Raw genomic sequence first — 19,651 nt, forward strand, 5'->3', positions numbered from 1 at the left:
CCTCGCCATAGACTCTTCACTCCTCGCAATAACGACGACTTCCTTTTCTAGATCTGCTGTGTCGTCTAAATGAATCATCGTCGTATAATTCGACTTCGTCAACGTGGAGGAAGTTATTATCATGAGATGCATTGTTGTTAGTGACATGGCGCCTCTCAGGGAAGTTCTTCTTTTTCTTCTTCTTGCGAACGAGATGCCAATCACCTTGGTCATCGTTGTCGGTGACGTGGTTGTCACCTACATCCTCAGGAACGTGTTTGTCACAGTAATTTTCGTAGTTGGGGATATGGTCATCGCAGAAGTCGGAATTATATGAAGTGATTACCCTGTCTGGTTCTTCCTGCTCACAGAGGGAAGTAAAGCACTGTTCAGGCGTGCTCCTACCTTCACTTGTCTTGCGTCCCAGGCGCAGGTTCCTCAACCAGTCCGGCTCAAACTTTGTAGATTCGTCTTTTGGGACCTCATCTTTGGTCACCATCTTATGTTCAGGCGTGCTCCTACCTTCACTTGTCTTGCATCCCAGGCGCAGGTTCCTCAACCAGTCCGGCTCAAACTTTGTAGATTCGTCTTTTGGGACCTCATCTCTAGTCACCATCTTATGTTCAGGCGTGCTCCTACCTTCACTTGTATTGCTTCCCAGGCGCAGGTTCCTCAACCAGTCCGGCTCAAACTTTGTAGATTCGCCTTTTGGGACGTCATCTTTGGTCACCATCTTATGTTCAGGCGTGCTCCTGCCTTCACTTGTCTTGCGTCCCAGGCGCAGGTTCCTCAACCAGTCCGGCTCAAACTTTGTAGATTCGTCTTTTGGGACCTCATCTCTAGTCACCATCTTATGTTCAGGCGTGCTCCTACCTTCACTTGTCTTGCGTCCCAGGCGCCAGTTCCTCAACCAGTCCGGCTCTAACTTTCTAGATTCGTTTTCTGGGACTTCATCTCTTGTCACCATCTTATCTTCTTGGCTCGGATTGTCGTCTTCTTTTAAACTTTTCTCATCTTCGCGACTTTCCCTCCTGTCCTGGAGGTCTTTCCCACACTGGGAGTCGTTTTCCTGCACAGAGAGGGACAAAGTGTTGGTTAGGGACATGGTGTCGGGGAGTATCAGAGTGTTGGGGAGGGTCATGGTGTGGGGAAGGGGCTGTGAAGGACCAACAGTCTCAAAGGTAGCAGTGAATACTTGTTCACCAGTACACAAGGAGTCACCACTACAAGTCAAAGATTTATCACAAGTATTTGATGTATTCTTAAGATGCGAAAACTTGAGAATATCACCTAATGATAATGTATGGGATATTTATCCATGATTTTGATACAAATATAACATATGAAAAATATAGTGAGCTTCGAATTTTGCTCTGGCCTTGTGTATAGTGATGGTAATACATAATTATAGTGATAGTGATAATGTTGTGTATAGTGGCAGTAATAGATAATTATAGTGATGCTCATAATGTTGTATATAGTGATGGAAACAGATATTTATAATGATGCTGATAATTTGGGCATAGTGATGGTAATTGATATTAATAATGATGGTGGATAATAATAATAATAATAATAATAATAATAATAATAATAATAATAATAATAATAATAACAAATCAAAAGTAATAAAGAAATAATACACCAGCTTGGTGCCCTCACACCAGCCTGGTGGTCACGTCCTCGTCATAAATAATACATCAGCTTGGTGGTCACGTCCTCGTCATAAATAATACACCAGCTTGGTGCCCTCACACCAGCCTGGTGGTCACGTCCTCGCCATAGACTCTTCACTCCTCGCAATAACGACGACTTCCTTTTCTAGATCTGCTGTGTCGTCTAAATGAATCATCGTCGTATAATTCGACTTCGTCAACGTGGAGGAAGTTATTATCATGAGATGCATTGTTGTTAGTGACATGGCGCCTCTCAGGGAAGTTCTTCTTTTTCTTCTTCTTGCGAACGAGATGCCAATCACCTTGGTCATCGTTGTCGGTGACGTGGTTGTCACCTACATCCTCAGGAACGTGTTTGTCACAGTAATTTTCGTAGTTGGGGATATGGTCATCGCAGAAGTCGGAATTATATGAAGTGATTACCCTGTCTGGTTCTTCCTGCTCACAGAGGGAAGTAAAGCACTGTTCAGGCGTGCTCCTGCCTTCACTTGTCTTGCGTCCCAGGCGCAGGTTCCTCAACCAGTCCGGCTCAAACTTTGTAGATTCGTCTTTTGGGACCTCATCTCTAGTCACCATCTTATGTTCAGGCGTGCTCCTACCTTCACTTGTATTGCGTCCCAGGCGCAGGTTCCTCAACCAGTCCGGCTCAAACTTTGTAGATTCGTCTTTTGGGACCTCATCTTTGGTCACCATCTTATGTTCAGGCGTGCTCCTACCTTCACTTGTCTTGCATCCCAGGCGCAGGTTCCTCAACCAGTCCGGCTCAAACTTTGTAGATTCGTCTTTTGGGACCTCATCTCTAGTCACCATCTTATGTTCAGGCGTGCTCCTACCTTCACTTGTATTGCGTCCCAGGCGCAGGTTCCTCAACCAGTCCGGCTCAAACTTTGTAGATTCGTCTTTTGGGACGTCATCTTTGGTCACCATCTTATGTTCAGGCGTGCTCCTGCCTTCACTTGTCTTGCGTCCCAGGCGCAGGTTCCTCAACCAGTCCGGCTCAAACTTTGTAGATTCGTCTTTTGGGACCTCATCTCTAGTCACCATCTTATGTTCAGGCGTGCTCCTACCTTCACTTGTCTTGCGTCCCAGGCGCCAGTTCCTCAACCAGTCCGGCTCTAACTTTCTAGATTCGTTTTCTGGGACTTCATCTCTTGTCACCATCTTATCTTCTTGGCTCGGATTGTCGTCTTCTTTTAAACTTTTCTCATCTTCGCGACTTTCCCTCCTGTCCTGGAGGTCTTTCCCACACTGGGAGTCATTTTCCTGCACAGAGAGGGACAAAGTGTTGGTTAGGGACATGGTGTCGGGGAGTATCAGAGTGTTGGAGAGGGTCATGGTGTGGGGAAGGGGCTGTGAAGGACCAAGTCTCGAAGGTAGCAGTGAATACTTGTTCACAAGTACACAAGGAGTCACCACTACAAGTCAAAGATTTATCACAAGTATTTGATGTATTCTTAAGATGCGAAAACTTGAGAATATCACCGAATGATAATTTATTGGATTTTTATCCATGATTATGATATAAATATAACATGAAATATATAGTGAGCTTCGAATTTTGCTCTGGCCTTGTGTATAGTGATGGTAATACATAATTATAGTGCTGATAATGTTGTGTATAGTGATGGTAATCCATAATTATAGTGATGCTGATAATGTGTATAGTGGTGGTAATAGATATTTATAGTGATAGTGATAATGTTGTGTATAGTGGTGGTAATAGATATTTATAGTGATAGTGATAATGTTGTGTATAGTGGTGGTAATAGATATTTATAGTGATGGTGATAATGTTGTGTATAGTGGTGGTAATAGATATTTAGTGATGGTGATTTACACGGATTTTGCAAAGGCGTTTGACAACTGCGATCATGGAGTGATAGCGCACAAAATGAAGGCCATGGGCATTACGGGGAAGGTAGGCAGATGGATTTTCGGTTTCCTAACACACAGAACACAAAAAGTAGTAGTGAACAGGGCAAGATCCAGCATCAGCGAGGTCAAAAGCTCAGTGCCCCAAGGCACTGTCCTGGCACCTCTGCTGTTCCTCATCCTCATAGCAGACATAGACAAAAACACCCGGCACACTTTTGTATCATCATTTGCAGATGACACTAAAATAAGCATGAACGTCAGTCCGGTAGAGGACACTGAAAAAGTACAGGAAGACATAAACAGGGTTTTCCAGTGGGCAGTGGAGAACAACATGACGTTCAATGGTGATAAGTTCCAGCTGCTTAGGTATGGAAAGAATGAAGAACTCAAAAGGAACACTATATACAAAATTCAAGAGGGTCACCAAATACAACATAAGGAACACGTAAAAGACCTGGGAATAATTATGTCAGCGGACCTTTGTTTTAAAGACCATAACAAGACAAAGATCACGACAGCCAGGAAGATGACTGGGTGGGTATTGAAAACTTTCAAAACAAGGGAAACAATGCTGATGGTGACACTCTTCAAATCGCTAGTGCTCCCTCATTTAGAATATTGCTCAGTGCTGACGGCCCCGTTCAGGGCAGGAGAAATATCGGAGCTGGAACAAATACAGAAATCGTTTGCAGCTCACACTGAGCCAGTAAAGCATCTAAACTACTGGGAACGCCTACAAGTCTTGAACATGTACTCACTGGAGCGGAGGAGAGAGGTACATGATAATATACACCTGGAAAGTACTCGAGGGCTTGGTCCCACATCTGCACACTACCATAACATACTGGAGTGAGAGATATGGGAGGAAGTGTAAAATAAACCCAGTGAGGAGCAGGGGTGCGGTGGGGACAACAAGGGAACACTGTATCAACAACCTGGGTCCCAGACTTTTCAACATCTTATCAGAAGATATCAGAAACACTGCTGGAACAAGTGTTGAAGCCTTCAAGAGGAAACTAGACAAGTATCTTCACCAGGTGCCAGATCAACCAGGCTGTGATGGCTATGTGGGGCAGCGGGCCTCCAGCAGCAACAGCCTGGTTGACCAGCCGAGCACCAGACGAGCCTGGCCCATGGCCGGGCTCAGAGTAGATATACTCTCGAAATTCTTCAAAGGTATATCAAAGGTGATAATGTTGTGTGTAGTGATGGTAATAGATATTTATAGTGATGGTGATAATGTTATGTACACTGATGGTGATATATAAGGGTGACAAACACAGGTATAACAACAAACACTATACAAAACAAGTTTTATTGCGATACAATCTTGCTCAGTTAAGAGCTTTATCAAATAATAAAAGTTCACGTTTTATAGTTTTTTTTCAGGTATATATGTGTAAAACGTATGCTAGATGCCAGGGTATACCTCTAGCCTAGCTAGATGCCGGGGTATACCTGTAACCTAGCTAGATGCTGGGGTATACCTGTAACCCAGCTAGATGCCGGGGGTATACCTCTAACCTAGCTAGATGCCGGGGAATAACTCTAACCTAGCTAGATGCCGGCGAATAACTCGAACCTAGCTAGATGCCGGGGAATAACTCTAACCTAGCTAGATGCTGGGGTATAACTCTAACCTAGCCACTTATTTTCAGTGGGGTGTACAAGCCTCGTCCTGTGGAAAAAGAGTATGTACAGTCCAGCACATTTATTAGAGAACGTTTTGCCTGGAATGGTTCTTCGGTCGTAATATAGAGATAACTAAGAAACGAGTATATCTGTAGTTCCAAAAATCAGATGGAAAGGCGCGATAAGAAGGATTGGGTATCACAATACCATTTTCCAAGCCTAGTTCTGGTCGTGGAGTAAGAAATACGAGTCCCAAAAGTCCTGAAAATTATCTATGTATATGCAGTGCCCTCGCCTATGGACTACGGAGCACTTGCACACAACAGCCCCTCCAGTAGCCTGCGTTTGGAAGTTGTACGGAACACCGCAGCTAGAGTCATGCTAGGAGTGCCCAGATGGGCCAACGTAGTCACCTTCTAGAGGGCAGGATAGGTTTCATCCCCGCCACAAGGGTGGCCAACATTCTTCACCAACCAGGAGGGGACAGAATGAAGGTGCTTCTAAACCGTCAATGACAAAATACAGAGGTCTTTCCTGGGCGTCGGTGAACCTGGACCCTTCCTGACCTCAGAAGAGACTGCTGCGACCGGCCTGCAGAAGGCTACGTCGTTCTACCTTGCAGTGGTGCATATAGCTGACTTGCCAGTCAGCAATATGACACCCTCCAACGACATGTCACTGCTAGCATAGCCATCGCCGAGAATCCTGGGTGTGCAGTCTACTACATCGATGGTTCCAAGGGCCCAGAGGCTGACCGCAGGGCAGCTGGAGCGTGCGATCCAGGAACACCAACGCTCTCCAATCAGTCACATTGACTCCCAGTAGGGCTGAGTAGGCGATACAAGCCCTCCAGCACAACGAGCCAAGGGACAACGTACTTCTGATCACTTCAATACGGTGGACTCTTCAAACATTCGACAAGCACGGACGGCGTGCTACAGTCAACTGGATCCCGATTATTATTATAATCAAAAAGAAGCGCTAAGCCACAAGGGCTATACAGCGCTGCAGGGCAGGAAGGAAGCGAGGGCATCAGGTGGCAAAAGGGAGATGGATGAGTAATAGGTTACGGATAACAGCGGGGTAGTGGATGGTGAAAGGGTAAAGGGCAGCAAGAGACTGAACTAGAAAGGGCTGAGGGGAGTGCGAAAAGTATCATCAGAGTTTGTGGAGTAAATCAGTCGTTGTCAAGAAGTCAATGAGAGAGTCAGGATTAAAGGAGGGTCCATCAGCAAGAAGGGAAGGTAAAGAGAGAGTAGTAGAACGAAGACGACGTTGGAGGTAAATTCTGCGTGCTCGTTGATAGAGAGGGCAGTCTAACAGAATGTGGCTAATCGATACTGGAACTTGACACTGCTCACAGAGAGGAACAGGGTGCCTCTCCATGAGATACCCATGAGTAAGACGAGTGTGACCAATGCGAAGGCAGGAGAGAGTGGTCTCCCAACCTCGGCACTGATGACAAGAAGACGGCCAGTAACCTATGCTCGGTTTAATAGAATGAAGTTTGTTACCAAGCAGAGTTGACCAACGTTGTTGCCAACGGGTGCGAAGGTGGGTAGCTATTGCAGCAAAATAGTCCAGAAATGGAACACCTCGATAGGAAATTGGTAGGTCATGTACTGCTGACCGCGCAGCAGTGTCTGCCTGTTCATTGCCCTGTATGTCGACATGACCAGGGACCCAACAAAAAAACAATATCTTTATGTTTGGTAGAGATACGGCGTAGCCAAAGTTGGATACGGAGAACTAGGGGATGAGATGTATCTAATTTTCGTATAGCCTGTAGAGCACTAAGGGAGTCTGAGACTACTACAAATGATGACACAGGCATAGATGCGATACGAATAAGTGCTGCAAGAATGGCATACAGTTCAGCAGTAAAAATGCTAGCTGAAGATAGTAAATGCCCCCGCACGACGCTGTCCGGAAACACTCCTGCGAATCCGACGCCGTCTGAAGACTTAGAGCCCCGAGCCATGTCGGCATTCCAAGCAATGACGCAGCACATGAGGCCGCTAAGATAACCTCATGACATGCACCCACTTACCACTGTCCACATCAGCCTTCGACAGAGAGTGGACCTCGCAGCCAGAGCATCCATGTGCTCAAGGCCGGTCCCAACCGGCAACATGTCAGGAATGATTACCTCAAACTCCTGATCTTCAACCAAACTTATCTGTATTGGACCTAGAAAACCACTGGCTGGCGAAACATGTTCTATTACAAATGTCCCAAACTGTACATGTCTTTTCCCACATGTAGTCGGTATCACCAGACCATTTTTCCAGTCCAGTTCTGACTGTGGTCATTGTTTCCAGAATTATGATACCCAACGTTGTAAAAGCGTCTCATGAACCTGTTAGTTTTTTAAACAGGTTATTCACACAGATATATATATATATATATATATATATATATATATATATATATATATATATATATATATATATATATATATATATATATATATATATATATATATATATATATATATATATATATATATATATATATATATATATGTATATATATATATATATATATATATATATATATATATATATATATATATATATATATATATATATATATATATATATATATATTTATATTTATATATATATATATATATATATATATATATATATATATATATATATATATATATATATATATATATATATATATATATATATATACCATACTTAACTAGTACACTAAAAACAAAGTCTAATTACGGATTTTCCCTACATACATCAGATCTATAAATGCTATTGTTAACCCCTGTTGCTTGTAGCATCCCTCAAGGGGATTCCTTGATGCTGGTACAAGGTCTACCACATCATCTGAGGTGACCTGTGTCTTATACATGAAATTGCAATAGATTACAGCACAAGAGTGACACCTGGTTCTCTCAATGCAGTGATCCGTGGCCCTCAGGGGTCCATGGCCCTCAGGGGTCCGTGGCCCACTAATAAAAAGCCACGGGTCCCCAGGTGGTCTACCATGTTGACAACAATTGCAATATAAGAAGCACTAAACAATAATAGCTAAATAACAAAAAGGCACAATACCGTGACTGGAACGATACACAAATAACCCGCACATAAAACAGAGAAGCTTACGACGACGTTTCGGTCCGACTTGGACCATTGACAAAGTCATTGACTTTGTCAATGGTCCAAGTCGGACCGAAACGTCGTCGTAAGCTTCTCTCTTTTATGTGCGGGTTATTTGTGTAATAATAGCTATCTAGATCATTCGAAAACGTCATTGGTTAGTTATAAAATTATTCACCTTATGAAGGGTAAGTTAGTAGCTGTCACAAGTCAAGTGGGGATGGAAATATTTAACTCGAGATCTTTCACATTCTCGTGCGTCGTCAGGAGCTATGATGCGTGCAGCGCTTGAGACAGTGGAAGGAATTAATGTTAGGCTAAGCTAGGGGTGCATCCATACCCCAAATGGGTATGAATACGCCCACATCAAATAATGGGGGTATGGGAACTAAATAATGGGGGTATAAGAACTAAATAATGGGGGATGTGAAAACTAAATTATGGGGGTATGGGAACCAAATAATGGAGGTATGGGAACCAAATAATGGAGGTATGGGAACCAAATAATGGAGGTATGGGAACCAAATAATGGAGGTATGGGAACCAAATAATGGGGGTATGGGAACCAAATAATGGAGGTATGGGAACCAAATAATGGAGGTATGGGAACCAAATAATGGAGGTATGGGAACCAAATGATGGGGGTATGGGAACCAAATAATGGGGGTGTGGGAACCAAATAATGGGGTATGGGAACCAAATGATGGGGGTATGGGAACCAAATAATGGGGGTGTGGGAACCAAATAATGGGGGTGTGGGAACTAAATAATAGGGGTATGGGAACCAAATAATGGAGGTATGGGAACCAAATAATGGGGTATGGGAACCAAATAATGGGGGTATGGGAACCAAATAATGGGGGTGGGAACCAAATAATGGGGGTGTGGGAACCAAATAATGGGGGTGTGGGAACTAAATAATGGAGGTATGGGAACCAAATAATGGGGGTATGGGAACCAAATAATGGGGGTATGGGAACCAAATAATGGGGGTGTGGGAACCAAATAATGGGGGTGTGGGAACCAAATAATGGGGGTGTGGGAACTAAATAATGGGGGTGTGGGAACCAAATAATGGGGGTGTGGGAACTAAATAATGGGGGTGTGGGAAACAAACAATGGGGGTGTGGGAACTAAATAATGGGGGTGTGGGAACTAAATAATGGGGGTATGGGAACCAAATAATGGGGGTGTGGGAACCAAATAATGGGGGTGTGGGAACAAAATAATTGGGGTATGGCAACCAAATAATGTGGGTGTGGGAACCAAATAATGGGGGTGTGGGAACTAAATAATGGGGGTATGGGAACCAAATAATGAGGGTGTGGGAACCAAATAATGGGGGTGTGGGAACTAAATAATGGGGGTATGGGAACCAAATAATGGGGGTGTGGGAACCAAATAATGGGGGTGTGGGAACTAAATAATGGGGGTATGGGAACCAAATAATGAGGGTATAGGACTCAGTCTCTGAACAATTTAAAAAAAGTTATATTTGAATAACCTATTAGGTGTTGTGTTGCTAGCTATATGTCAAGTGTAACCAAGATATTGACATCTTCTGGAGTCATAATGGTACCTAATAGGACTGGTGATAATTTCCACAGTCTGGTGAAGGAGGTATGGACATACATTAGGACTAGTGATAATGGTGATAATTTCCACAGTCTGGTGAAGGAGGTATGGACATACATTAGGACTAGTGATAATGGTGATAATTTCCACAGTCTGGTGAAGAAGGTATGGACATATATTAGGACTAGTGATAATGGTGATAATTTCCAGTCTGGTGAAGGAGGTATGGACATATATTAGGACTAGTGATAATGGTGATAATTTCCACAGTCTGGTGAAGGAGGTATGGACATATATTAGGACTAGTGATAATGGTGATAATTTCCACAGTCTGGTGAAGGAGGTATGGACATACATTAGGACTAGTGATAATGGTGATAATTTCCACAGTCTGGTGAAGGAGGTATGGACATATATTAGGACTAGTGATAATGGTGATAATTTCCACAGTCTGGTGAAGGAGGTATGGACATATATTAGGACTAGTGATAATGGTGATAATTTCCACAGTCTGGTGAAGGAGGTATGGACATATATTGGGCAGTTTATTGGGTGTCTATAATATTAAAATCGTCAAGAACACCTGACCTAAGGGAAGACATTACTGGGTGGACTCATAAGATTGAAGATAGACAATTGGTTCACTTGGTACAGTGGTTGAAGGTTGAAGACAGACAATTGGTTCACTTGGTACAGTGGTTGAGGGTTGAAGATAGACAATTGGTTCACTTGGTACAGTGGCTGAAGCTCGTGAAACAAGATTCTTGGAATGAAGCTTCTACGATCTCGTAGATGGTGGACCAGAAGGTTGAAGATAGACAATCGGTTCACTCGGTACAGTGGTTGAGGGTTGAAGATAGACAATTGGTTCACTTGGTACAGTGGCTGAAGGTCGTGAAACAAGATTCTTGGAATGAAGCTTCTACGATCTCGTAGACGGCAGTTATGGTGGAACACACTCCACCGATCACTCCCACTATAATGATCTCCACCAAGAAGATCCTCTCCCACATGGGCATCGTCCTGTGCCAAATGTAACTATTAGTAACTTGTAGTCAAGACAACTAACACAACACAAGAGTTCAAAACGGATTCACGTATGTGTAAATTGTAGGTGTTTTATGAGTCCTTGACTTTAATATTAGTTCAGAAATGTTGTCCTCCTGCCTGTATATCCAGAGTGTGAGACAAAGACGGTGACATTGTAAGACAGACACAGACAGGGAGAGTGAGACAGCGGCAGACATGGTGAGACAGACACTGACAGGGAGAGTGAGACAGTGACAGACCAATGCGTTCCAGGCTGGTCCTCCCCCACCCATGTTTCCAGGGTCCACTGTGATTATCTGTCAGTCGTAATATAAACACAAACACTTACAGACACAGACAGACACTGACAGACACACAAAGGCCAATACATTCCAAGTTGGTCCTCCACCCACCTATGTTTACTGGGTCCACTGTGATCATCTATCAGTCGTAATATAAATACAAACACTGACAGACACTGACAGACACACACAGACCAATACATTCCAAGTTGGTCCCCCCCACCTATGTTTACTGGGTCCACTGTGATCATCTATCAGTCGTAATATAAATACAAACACTGACAGACACATTCCAAGCTGGTCCTCCACCCACCTATGTTTCCAGGGCCCACTGTGATCATCTATCAGTCGCATGTACATGAGTGGAGGAAGTACGAAGGTACAGAGGGTAATCAGAGAACCACCAATCAGGTTGAGGATCAGACCGAAGTCAGGAATGGCCAAACAAATCAACATCTGCAGCAACACTGTGACAGATCGAACAACACACCGCCTCCAGTTGAAATCTGTGAGGATGACAGGAAATGGTATATCTCATAATGCTGAGTAAAAGGACACAGATGCAAGTAATGTGAAATTTTATTGTGGCAATGTTTCGCCGTAACGTCTTGACAAAGCTCCTGGAGAGCGAAACGTTGCCGCAATAAATTGTCACATTAGTTGCGTCTGTGTCTATTTAATAGTTTGTGTGTAATTCTAACATTATCTCTTAATGGCCCAGGTCAGGTGTTCTTAACCTTTATACAATTACAGATACCCAATGAACTGCCCAGACTGTGAAAATTATCACCAGTCCTAATATGTGTCCATACCTCCTTCACCAGACTGTGAAAATTATCACCAGTCCTAATATGTGTCCATACCTCCTTCACCAGACTGTGAAAATTATCACCAGTCCTAATATGTGTCCATACCTCCTTCACCAGACTGTGGAAATTATCACCATTATGACCAGTCCTATCAGGTACCAGTATGACTTCAAAAGACGTCAATAGTTTGGCCTTACTTTACATATGGATAGCAACAAAACGCCTGTTAGTTTATTCTTATATAACAACTGTTTTAAATTATTCAGAGATCGAATCCCATGCCCCTATTAAATAAGATCATTAACTAGGACTATTAACTCGAACCATTAACCAGGGAAAACTCTCAACGTAGAGAAATTGAATGTAAACAAAGTTACAATAAACAACACTCACTGTGTGGAATATGAAAGAGTTGTTCGATGGACTGGGAGACGGGGTTGCAACTGATAATGAAGGTGCACACTAAATTGACGATCTGCAGAGCAATAGCGACGGTGACAGCCGCACTGGAGTCCACAGTCAGTAGGATGTTGCTCTTCACTTGGTCACCGTACATAATGTAGCCAGACAGCGCCACCGGCAGGTACAGTGTTAATATACCTGCAGGTGTAGAAACGTAAGAAGAACCTGCTTGAGATTAGATTTTGCCACCGAAGTGGCTAGTTTACCGTGCACCCTATATCCATCCTGTGGACGGTAGCGCAGGGGGATATACCTGGAGTAGACCTGGAGAGGGTTTCGGGAGTCAGTGCCCCCACGGCTCGGTCTGAGACCAGGCCTCGTGGTGGATCAGGGTCTGATCAACTAGGCTGTTACTGATATGGATAAAAAGCATAGACATGATACAGTGACTGAAATGATACACAAATAACCTGCACATAGGAGAGAGAGAGAGAAGCTTACGAGAGAGAAGCTTACGAGAGAGAAGCTTCTTAGTATATCTCCTTTATAATATAATAAGATATTATTTTATTTATAGTATAATAATAAGGTATTAAAAGAACCCCAATGAAAATAAGTCACTCTGAATTTTTGGGGTTATCCCAGGTTCTCTACACATATGTTGTTATGTATGATAATCTACATATATGTTGTTATGTATGATAATCTACACATATGTTGTTATGTATGATAATCTACACATATGCTGCTATGTATGATAATCTACACATATGCTGCTATGTATGATAATCTACACATATGCTGCTATGTATGATAATCTACACATATGCTGCTATGTATGATAATCTACACATATGCTGCTATGTATGATAATCTACACATATGCTGTTATGTATGATAATCTACACATATGTTGTTATATATGATAATCTACACATATGTTGTTATGTATGATAATCTACACATATGTTGTTATGTATGATAATCTACACATATGTTGTTATGTATGATAATCTACACATATGTTGTTATGTATGATAATGTACACATATGCTGCTATGTATGATAATCTACACATATGCTGCTATGTATGATAATCTGCACATATGCTGTTATGTATGATAATCTACACATATGTGACAGAGTGAACAGGCAAAAGGGGGGGGGTTGGCCTGTACATTGCAGAGTCACTTGTTTGCACAGAACTGCTAAATGCCTCAAATGATGTAGTGGAAGTTTTAGCAGTAAAGGTCGAGAACCAAAACCTAGTCATTGTGGTAGTCTACAAGCCTCCGGATGCAACATCCCAGCAATTCCAGGAACAGCTGTTAAAAATTGACCACTGTCTGGAAAATCTTCCAGCTCCTGCACCCAACATCTTGCTCCTGGGGGATTTCAACTTAAGGCACCTAAAATGGAGGAATATAGCAAATAATATTGTTGCAGTAATAACACCAGGAGGCAGCTCTGATGAAAACTCACACTCACACGAGCTTTTAAATCTCTGCACAAAATTCAATTTAAACCAGCAAATAATAGAGCCTACTAGACTGGAGAATACACTAGACCTCATCTTCACTAACAATGATGATCTGATAAGAAATGTCACCATATCAAAAAACAATATACTCAGATCACAACATAATTGAGGTTCAGACATGTATGCGTGGAGCCCCAGACCGACATAATGAGATTAGTCACGAGGGAGCATTCACCAAATTCAACTTCAATAACAAAAACATAAAGTGGGACCAAGTAAACCAAGTCCTAACCGATATAAGCTGGGAAGATATACTAAGCAACACAGACCCCAACTTACGCCTAGAACAGATTAACTTGGTGGCACTCGATGTATGCACAAGGCTTATTCCTCTAAGAAAAAGGAGGAGTAGATGTAAAATAGAAAGAGACAGGCGCTCCCTTTACAGGCGACGGAAAAGAATAACAGAGTGGCTAAAAGAGGTCAATATATCTGAAATGCGTAGGGAGACACTGGTCAGAGAAATAGCAAGCATCGAACTTAAGCTAAAGGAATCTTATAGGAGTCAGGAATCGCGGGAAGAACTAAAAGCCATAAATGAAATCGAAAGAAACCCAATTTCTTCTCCTATGTCAAATCAAAGTCGAGAACAACGTCCAGTATTGGGCCCCTACTTAAACAAGATGGGTCCTACACAGATGACAGCAAGGAAATGAGTGAGCTACTCAAGTCCCAATATGACTCAGTTTCTAGCAAGCCGCTAACCAGACTGAGAGTCGAAGATCAAAATGAATTTTTTATGAGAGAGCCACAAGCCTATCCGATGTTATCCTGACGCCAAATGACTTCGAACAGGCGATAAATGACATGCCCATGCACTCTGCCCCAGGGCCAGACTCATGGAACTCCGTGTTCATCAAGAACTGCAAGAAGCCCTATCACGAGCCTTTTCCATCCTATGGAGAGGGAGCATGGACACGGGGGTCGTCCCACAGTTACTAAAAACAACAGACATAGCCCCACTCCACAAAGGGGGCAGTAAAGCAACAGCAAAGAACTACAGACCAATAGCACTAACATCCCATATCATAAAAATCTTTGAAAGGGTCCTAAGAAGCAAGATCACCACCCATCTAGAAACCCATCAGTTACACAACCCAGGGCAACATGGGTTTAGAACAGGTCGCTCCTGTCTGTCTCAACTATTGGATCACTACGACAAGGTCCTAAATGCACTAGAAGACAAAAAGAATGCAGATGTAATATTTACAGACTTTGCAAAAGCCTTCGACAAGTGTGACCATGGCGTAATAGCGCACAAAATGCGTGCTAAAGGAATAACAGGAAAAGTCGGTCGATGGATCTATAATTTCCTCACTAACAGAACACAGAGAGTAGTCGTCAACAGAGTAAAGTCTGAGGCAGCTACGGTGAAAAGCTCTGTTCCACAAGGCACAGTACTCGCTCCCATCTTGTTCCTCATCCTCATATCCGACATAGACAAGGATGTCAGCCACAGCACCGTGTCTTCCTTTGCAGATGACACCCGAATCTGCATGACAGTGTCTTCCATTGCAGACACTGCAAGGCTCCAGGCGGACATCAACCAAATCTTTCAGTGGGCTGCAGAAAACAATATGAAGTTCAACGATGAGAAATTTCAATTACTCAGATATGGTAAACACGAGGAAATTAAATCTTCATCAGAGTACAAAACAAATTCTGGCCACAAAATAGAGCGAAACACCAACGTCAAAGGCCTGGGATTGATCATGTCGGAGTATCTCACCTTCAAGGACCATAACATTGTATCAATCGCATCTGCTAGAAAAATGACAGGATGGATAATGAAAACCTTCAAAACTAGGGAGGCCAAGCCCATGATGACACTCTTCAGGTCACTTGTTCTATCTAGGCTGGAATATTGCTGCACACTAACAGCACCTTTCAAGGCAGGTAACATTGCTGACCTAGAAAATGTACAGAGAACCTTCACGGCGCGCATAACGGAGATAAAACACCTCAATTACTGGGAGCGCTTGAGGTTCCTAAACCTGTATTCCCTGGAACGCAGGCGGGAGAGATACATGATTATATACACCTGGAAAATCCTAGAGGGACTAGTACCGAACTTGCACACGAAAATCACTCACTACGAAAGCAAAAGACTTGGCAGACGATGCAACATCCCCCCAATGAAAAGCAGGGGTGTCACTAGCACGTTAAGAGACCATACAATAAGTGTCAGGGGCCCGAGACTGTTCAACTGCCTCCCAGCATACATAAGGGGGATTACCAACAGACCCCTGGCAGTCTTCAAGCTGGCACTGGACAAGCACCTAAAGTCGTTTCCTGACCAGCCGGGCTGTGGCTCGTACGTTGGTTTGCGTGCAGCCAGCAGCAACAGCCTAGTTGATCAGGCTCTGATTCACCAGGAGGCCTGGTCACAGACCGGGCCGCGGGGGCGTTGACCCCCGGAACTCTCTCCAGGTAAACTCCAGGTATGCTGCTATGTACGATAATCTATATACTGTAGTGAGGTGAGGTGAAGCAGGCGGAGGCGGGGTCATAGTGGTACCATCCACTAGTCGAAGTAGGTCTTCGTCCAAAGGTTGAACAAGTGTTGAAGAATTCTTTGTAACAAGATCCCATGATGCTGCAGTGTCTGACAGTTGTGATGAATGGTTTGAAAAACCGACAAGTTGATGAAGCCACTGTGTGGCGAAACGTTTCCTGAATAAAGACTCCCATATGCTGCATAAGTGTCTCAATCTTCAACTTGTCGGTTTTTCAAACCATTCATCACAACTGTCAGACACTGCAGCATCATGGGATCTTGTTACAAAGAATTCTTCAACACTTGTTCAACCTTTGGACGAAGACCTACTTCGACTAGTGGATGGTACCACTATGACCCCGCCTCCGCCTGCTTCACCTCACCTCACTACAGTATATAAGCCACGTCTACGGCCCTATGCTGTACTTTCTACACGATAATCTATGTAACTGTATTTGTGTATACCTGAATACATTTACTTACGACGACGTTTCGGTCCGACTTGGACCATTAACAAAGTCACAAATGAACTAGATTGTAGAAACATCAACCAGTGACAGAACTCAGTACAGTGTAACATTATAAATAAGGAAAAAGAAACACTGCAACAGGCGTAGTGACCCATACTTGGCAGGGTCATGTCAAAACTAACCCACTAACAAAAATATATGCACAACCCAACACAGGCGAAAGAGATACATTATAATATACACTTGGAAGGTTCTGGAGGGATTGGTACCAAACCTGCACACGAAAATCACTCCACATGAAAGCAAAAGACTCGGCAGGAGATGCAACATTCCCCCGATGAAAAGCAGGGGCGCCACTAGCACGATAAGTGACAACACAATAAGTGTCAGGGGCCCAAGAATATTCAACTGCCTCCCAACATACATAAGGAGGATTACCAATAGACCCCTGGCTGTCTTTAAGAAGGCACTGTACAGGCACCTAAAGTCAGTACCTGACCACCCGGACTGTGGTTCGTACGTCAGGTTACGTGTGGCCAGCAGTAACAGCCTGATTGATCAGACTGATCCACCACGAGGCCTGGTTTCAGACCGAGCCGCGGGGGAGTTGACCCCCGAAATCCTCTCCAGGTAAACCCATCGCCAGTGCTACCCAAGCAATAAGCCCCGACAGCCAATGTGCAAGTCCCGTTCACATCCAACCCGTCTGACTCGTAAGAATACAAGAGAGGAGTGGCATCGCAGTAGGCCAACTGATCTACAATATGTTAACTAAAAGGACACAAGTGCAACTAATGTGACATTTTATTGTGGCAACGTTTCGCTCTCCAAGAGCATTATCAAGTCGGCTTGATAAAGCCTTATCAACGGCTTGATAAAGCTCCTCGAGAGCGAAACGTTGCCACAATAAAATGTCACATTAGTTGCATTTGTGTCCTTTTAGTTAACATACTGTCGTTAATTCTACCAGTACTAATACATATGATGTACACTAGCCAGGTCTCCCCCAAAACCCAAAACCAAACCTTGGCCAGTTTCTTGCCTGTGCTCCAGAATCATCACGACTACGGTGCTCTCCACACCAACATCACGACTACGGTGCTCTCCACACCAACATCACGACTACGGTGCTCTCCACACCAACATCACGACTACGGTGCTCTCCACACCAACATCACGACTACGGTGCTCTCCACACCAACTCCAAGATAAGAGATAAGATAAGATTTCGTTCGGATTTTTAACCCCGGAGGGTTAGCCACCCAGGATAACCCAAGAAAGTCAGTGCGTCATCGAGGACTGTCTAACTTATTTCCATTGGGGTCCTTAATCTTGTCCCCCAGGATGCGACCCACACCAGTCGACTAACACCCAGGTACCTATTTGCTGCTAGGTGAACAGGACAACAGGTGTAAGGAAACGTGTCGAATGTTTCCACCCGCCGGGAATCGAACCCGGGCCCTCCGTGTGTGAAGCGGGAGCTTTAGCCACCAGGCTACCGGGCCACCCAAGGCTGAGGGACTGATTACCTCATCTTCTGTATACAGTTCTTCTGTCTTCCAATTATGTCCTAGAATTTGTATTGATAAAGCCACTGGATGGCGAAGCGTCTACAATAAACATACCCAGATGTTGCACACGTGTCTTAACTTTCATCAATGATGAAGAGAAATGAATACACATGCACTGGATATTATTATTATTATTATTATAATCAAAGGGGAAGCGCTAAACCCGTAGGATTATACAGACATGCACTGGATAAGTGAGTTGAACTGGAGAAGCAGACGAGCACATGTACAGTACAATTCTATGTCTTTATGAGGAGCAAAAATAATGTTGTTTATATGTAACAAAAGATTGTTAGGCACAAAAGAGTGCATGATTCAATTCAAAGTTTATTCTCTATAAGGATTACAATGCTGAGTTTACAGAAATTTGGTTATTGTGTGGTTTACATGTAGTAAATTGTGATTACAGAGTGTACCACTAGAACGCTTAGCATGGCTAGGCATTTCGGGCATGATGGGTCCAGGGACTGTACCTCAACATTACAGAGGTACATAATGGGTCCAGGGACTGTACCTCAACATTACAGAGGTACATAATGGGTCCAGGGACTGGGTCCCAAAGTTCTGATAATTGAACAAGTTACAAAGGTAATGAACTCCAGGTAGATCTGGTCACAATCATCTGTAATCTTGATTACCTCCCTCAGGATGGGTATGGGGTACACAATAACAAAAGCCACTAGTATGCAATGCATTTCGGGCACAGTAATGTCCCCTTCTCTGAAAGGTTACTCACCAGCAAATCCAAAACAAATGCTCTTCCAGAAGAGAGACCTGTTCTTCATGTCGTTCTGGATGGTTGGGAAGACTGCTGCTCCTCCGAAGGCGAAGAGAATGGAACCGAACCCAAGCGAGAAGGAGGAGACGGTGGGGTTGGGATACCTGGGGTGATCAGGGATGGACTCCTGGCCAGTGAAGATCTCTACGATGATCACCACCACAGCTGCTGCTGTTGCTGTCACTGCTAACACCGATGCTTGCCTGTCCAAGGTAATAAATAACAAAAGAAGGCAGAATACCGTGCCTGGAACGACACACAAATAACCCGCACATAGAAGAGAGGAGCTCACGACTTTGTGTGAGCTTCGTCAATGGTCCAAGTGGGACCGAAACGTCGTCGTGAGCTCCTCTCTTGTATGTGCGGGTTATCTGTGTACTGTCCAAGATAGTTC

General features: G+C 43.6%; 1 protein-coding gene across 3 annotated transcripts in view; it reads right to left on the reverse strand.

Annotated features, from left to right (window-relative positions):
• Positions 1–10,231: 10,231 nt before the first annotated feature.
• The window catches only part of LOC128697229 (uncharacterized), a 68,187-nt gene continuing 58,767 nt past the window's right edge, over positions 10,232–19,651 (reverse strand). For all 3 annotated transcript variants that reach the window (XM_053788821.1, XM_053788820.1, XM_053788819.2), the window contains 4 exons: positions 19,216–19,460; positions 12,393–12,599; positions 11,504–11,696; positions 10,232–10,882 (listed from right to left, as the gene is read on the reverse strand). In XM_053788821.1, coding sequence (XP_053644796.1) covers positions 10,729–10,882; positions 11,504–11,696; positions 12,393–12,599; positions 19,216–19,460 — 799 coding nt within the window. In that variant the 3' untranslated portion in view covers positions 10,232–10,728. The remainder of the gene's footprint in view (positions 10,883–11,503; positions 11,697–12,392; positions 12,600–19,215; positions 19,461–19,651) is intronic.

The sequence above is a fragment of the Cherax quadricarinatus genome, chromosome 89 (assembly GCF_038502225.1).
Source record: "Cherax quadricarinatus isolate ZL_2023a chromosome 89, ASM3850222v1, whole genome shotgun sequence".
Lineage (NCBI taxonomy): Eukaryota > Metazoa > Arthropoda > Malacostraca > Decapoda > Parastacidae > Cherax > Cherax quadricarinatus.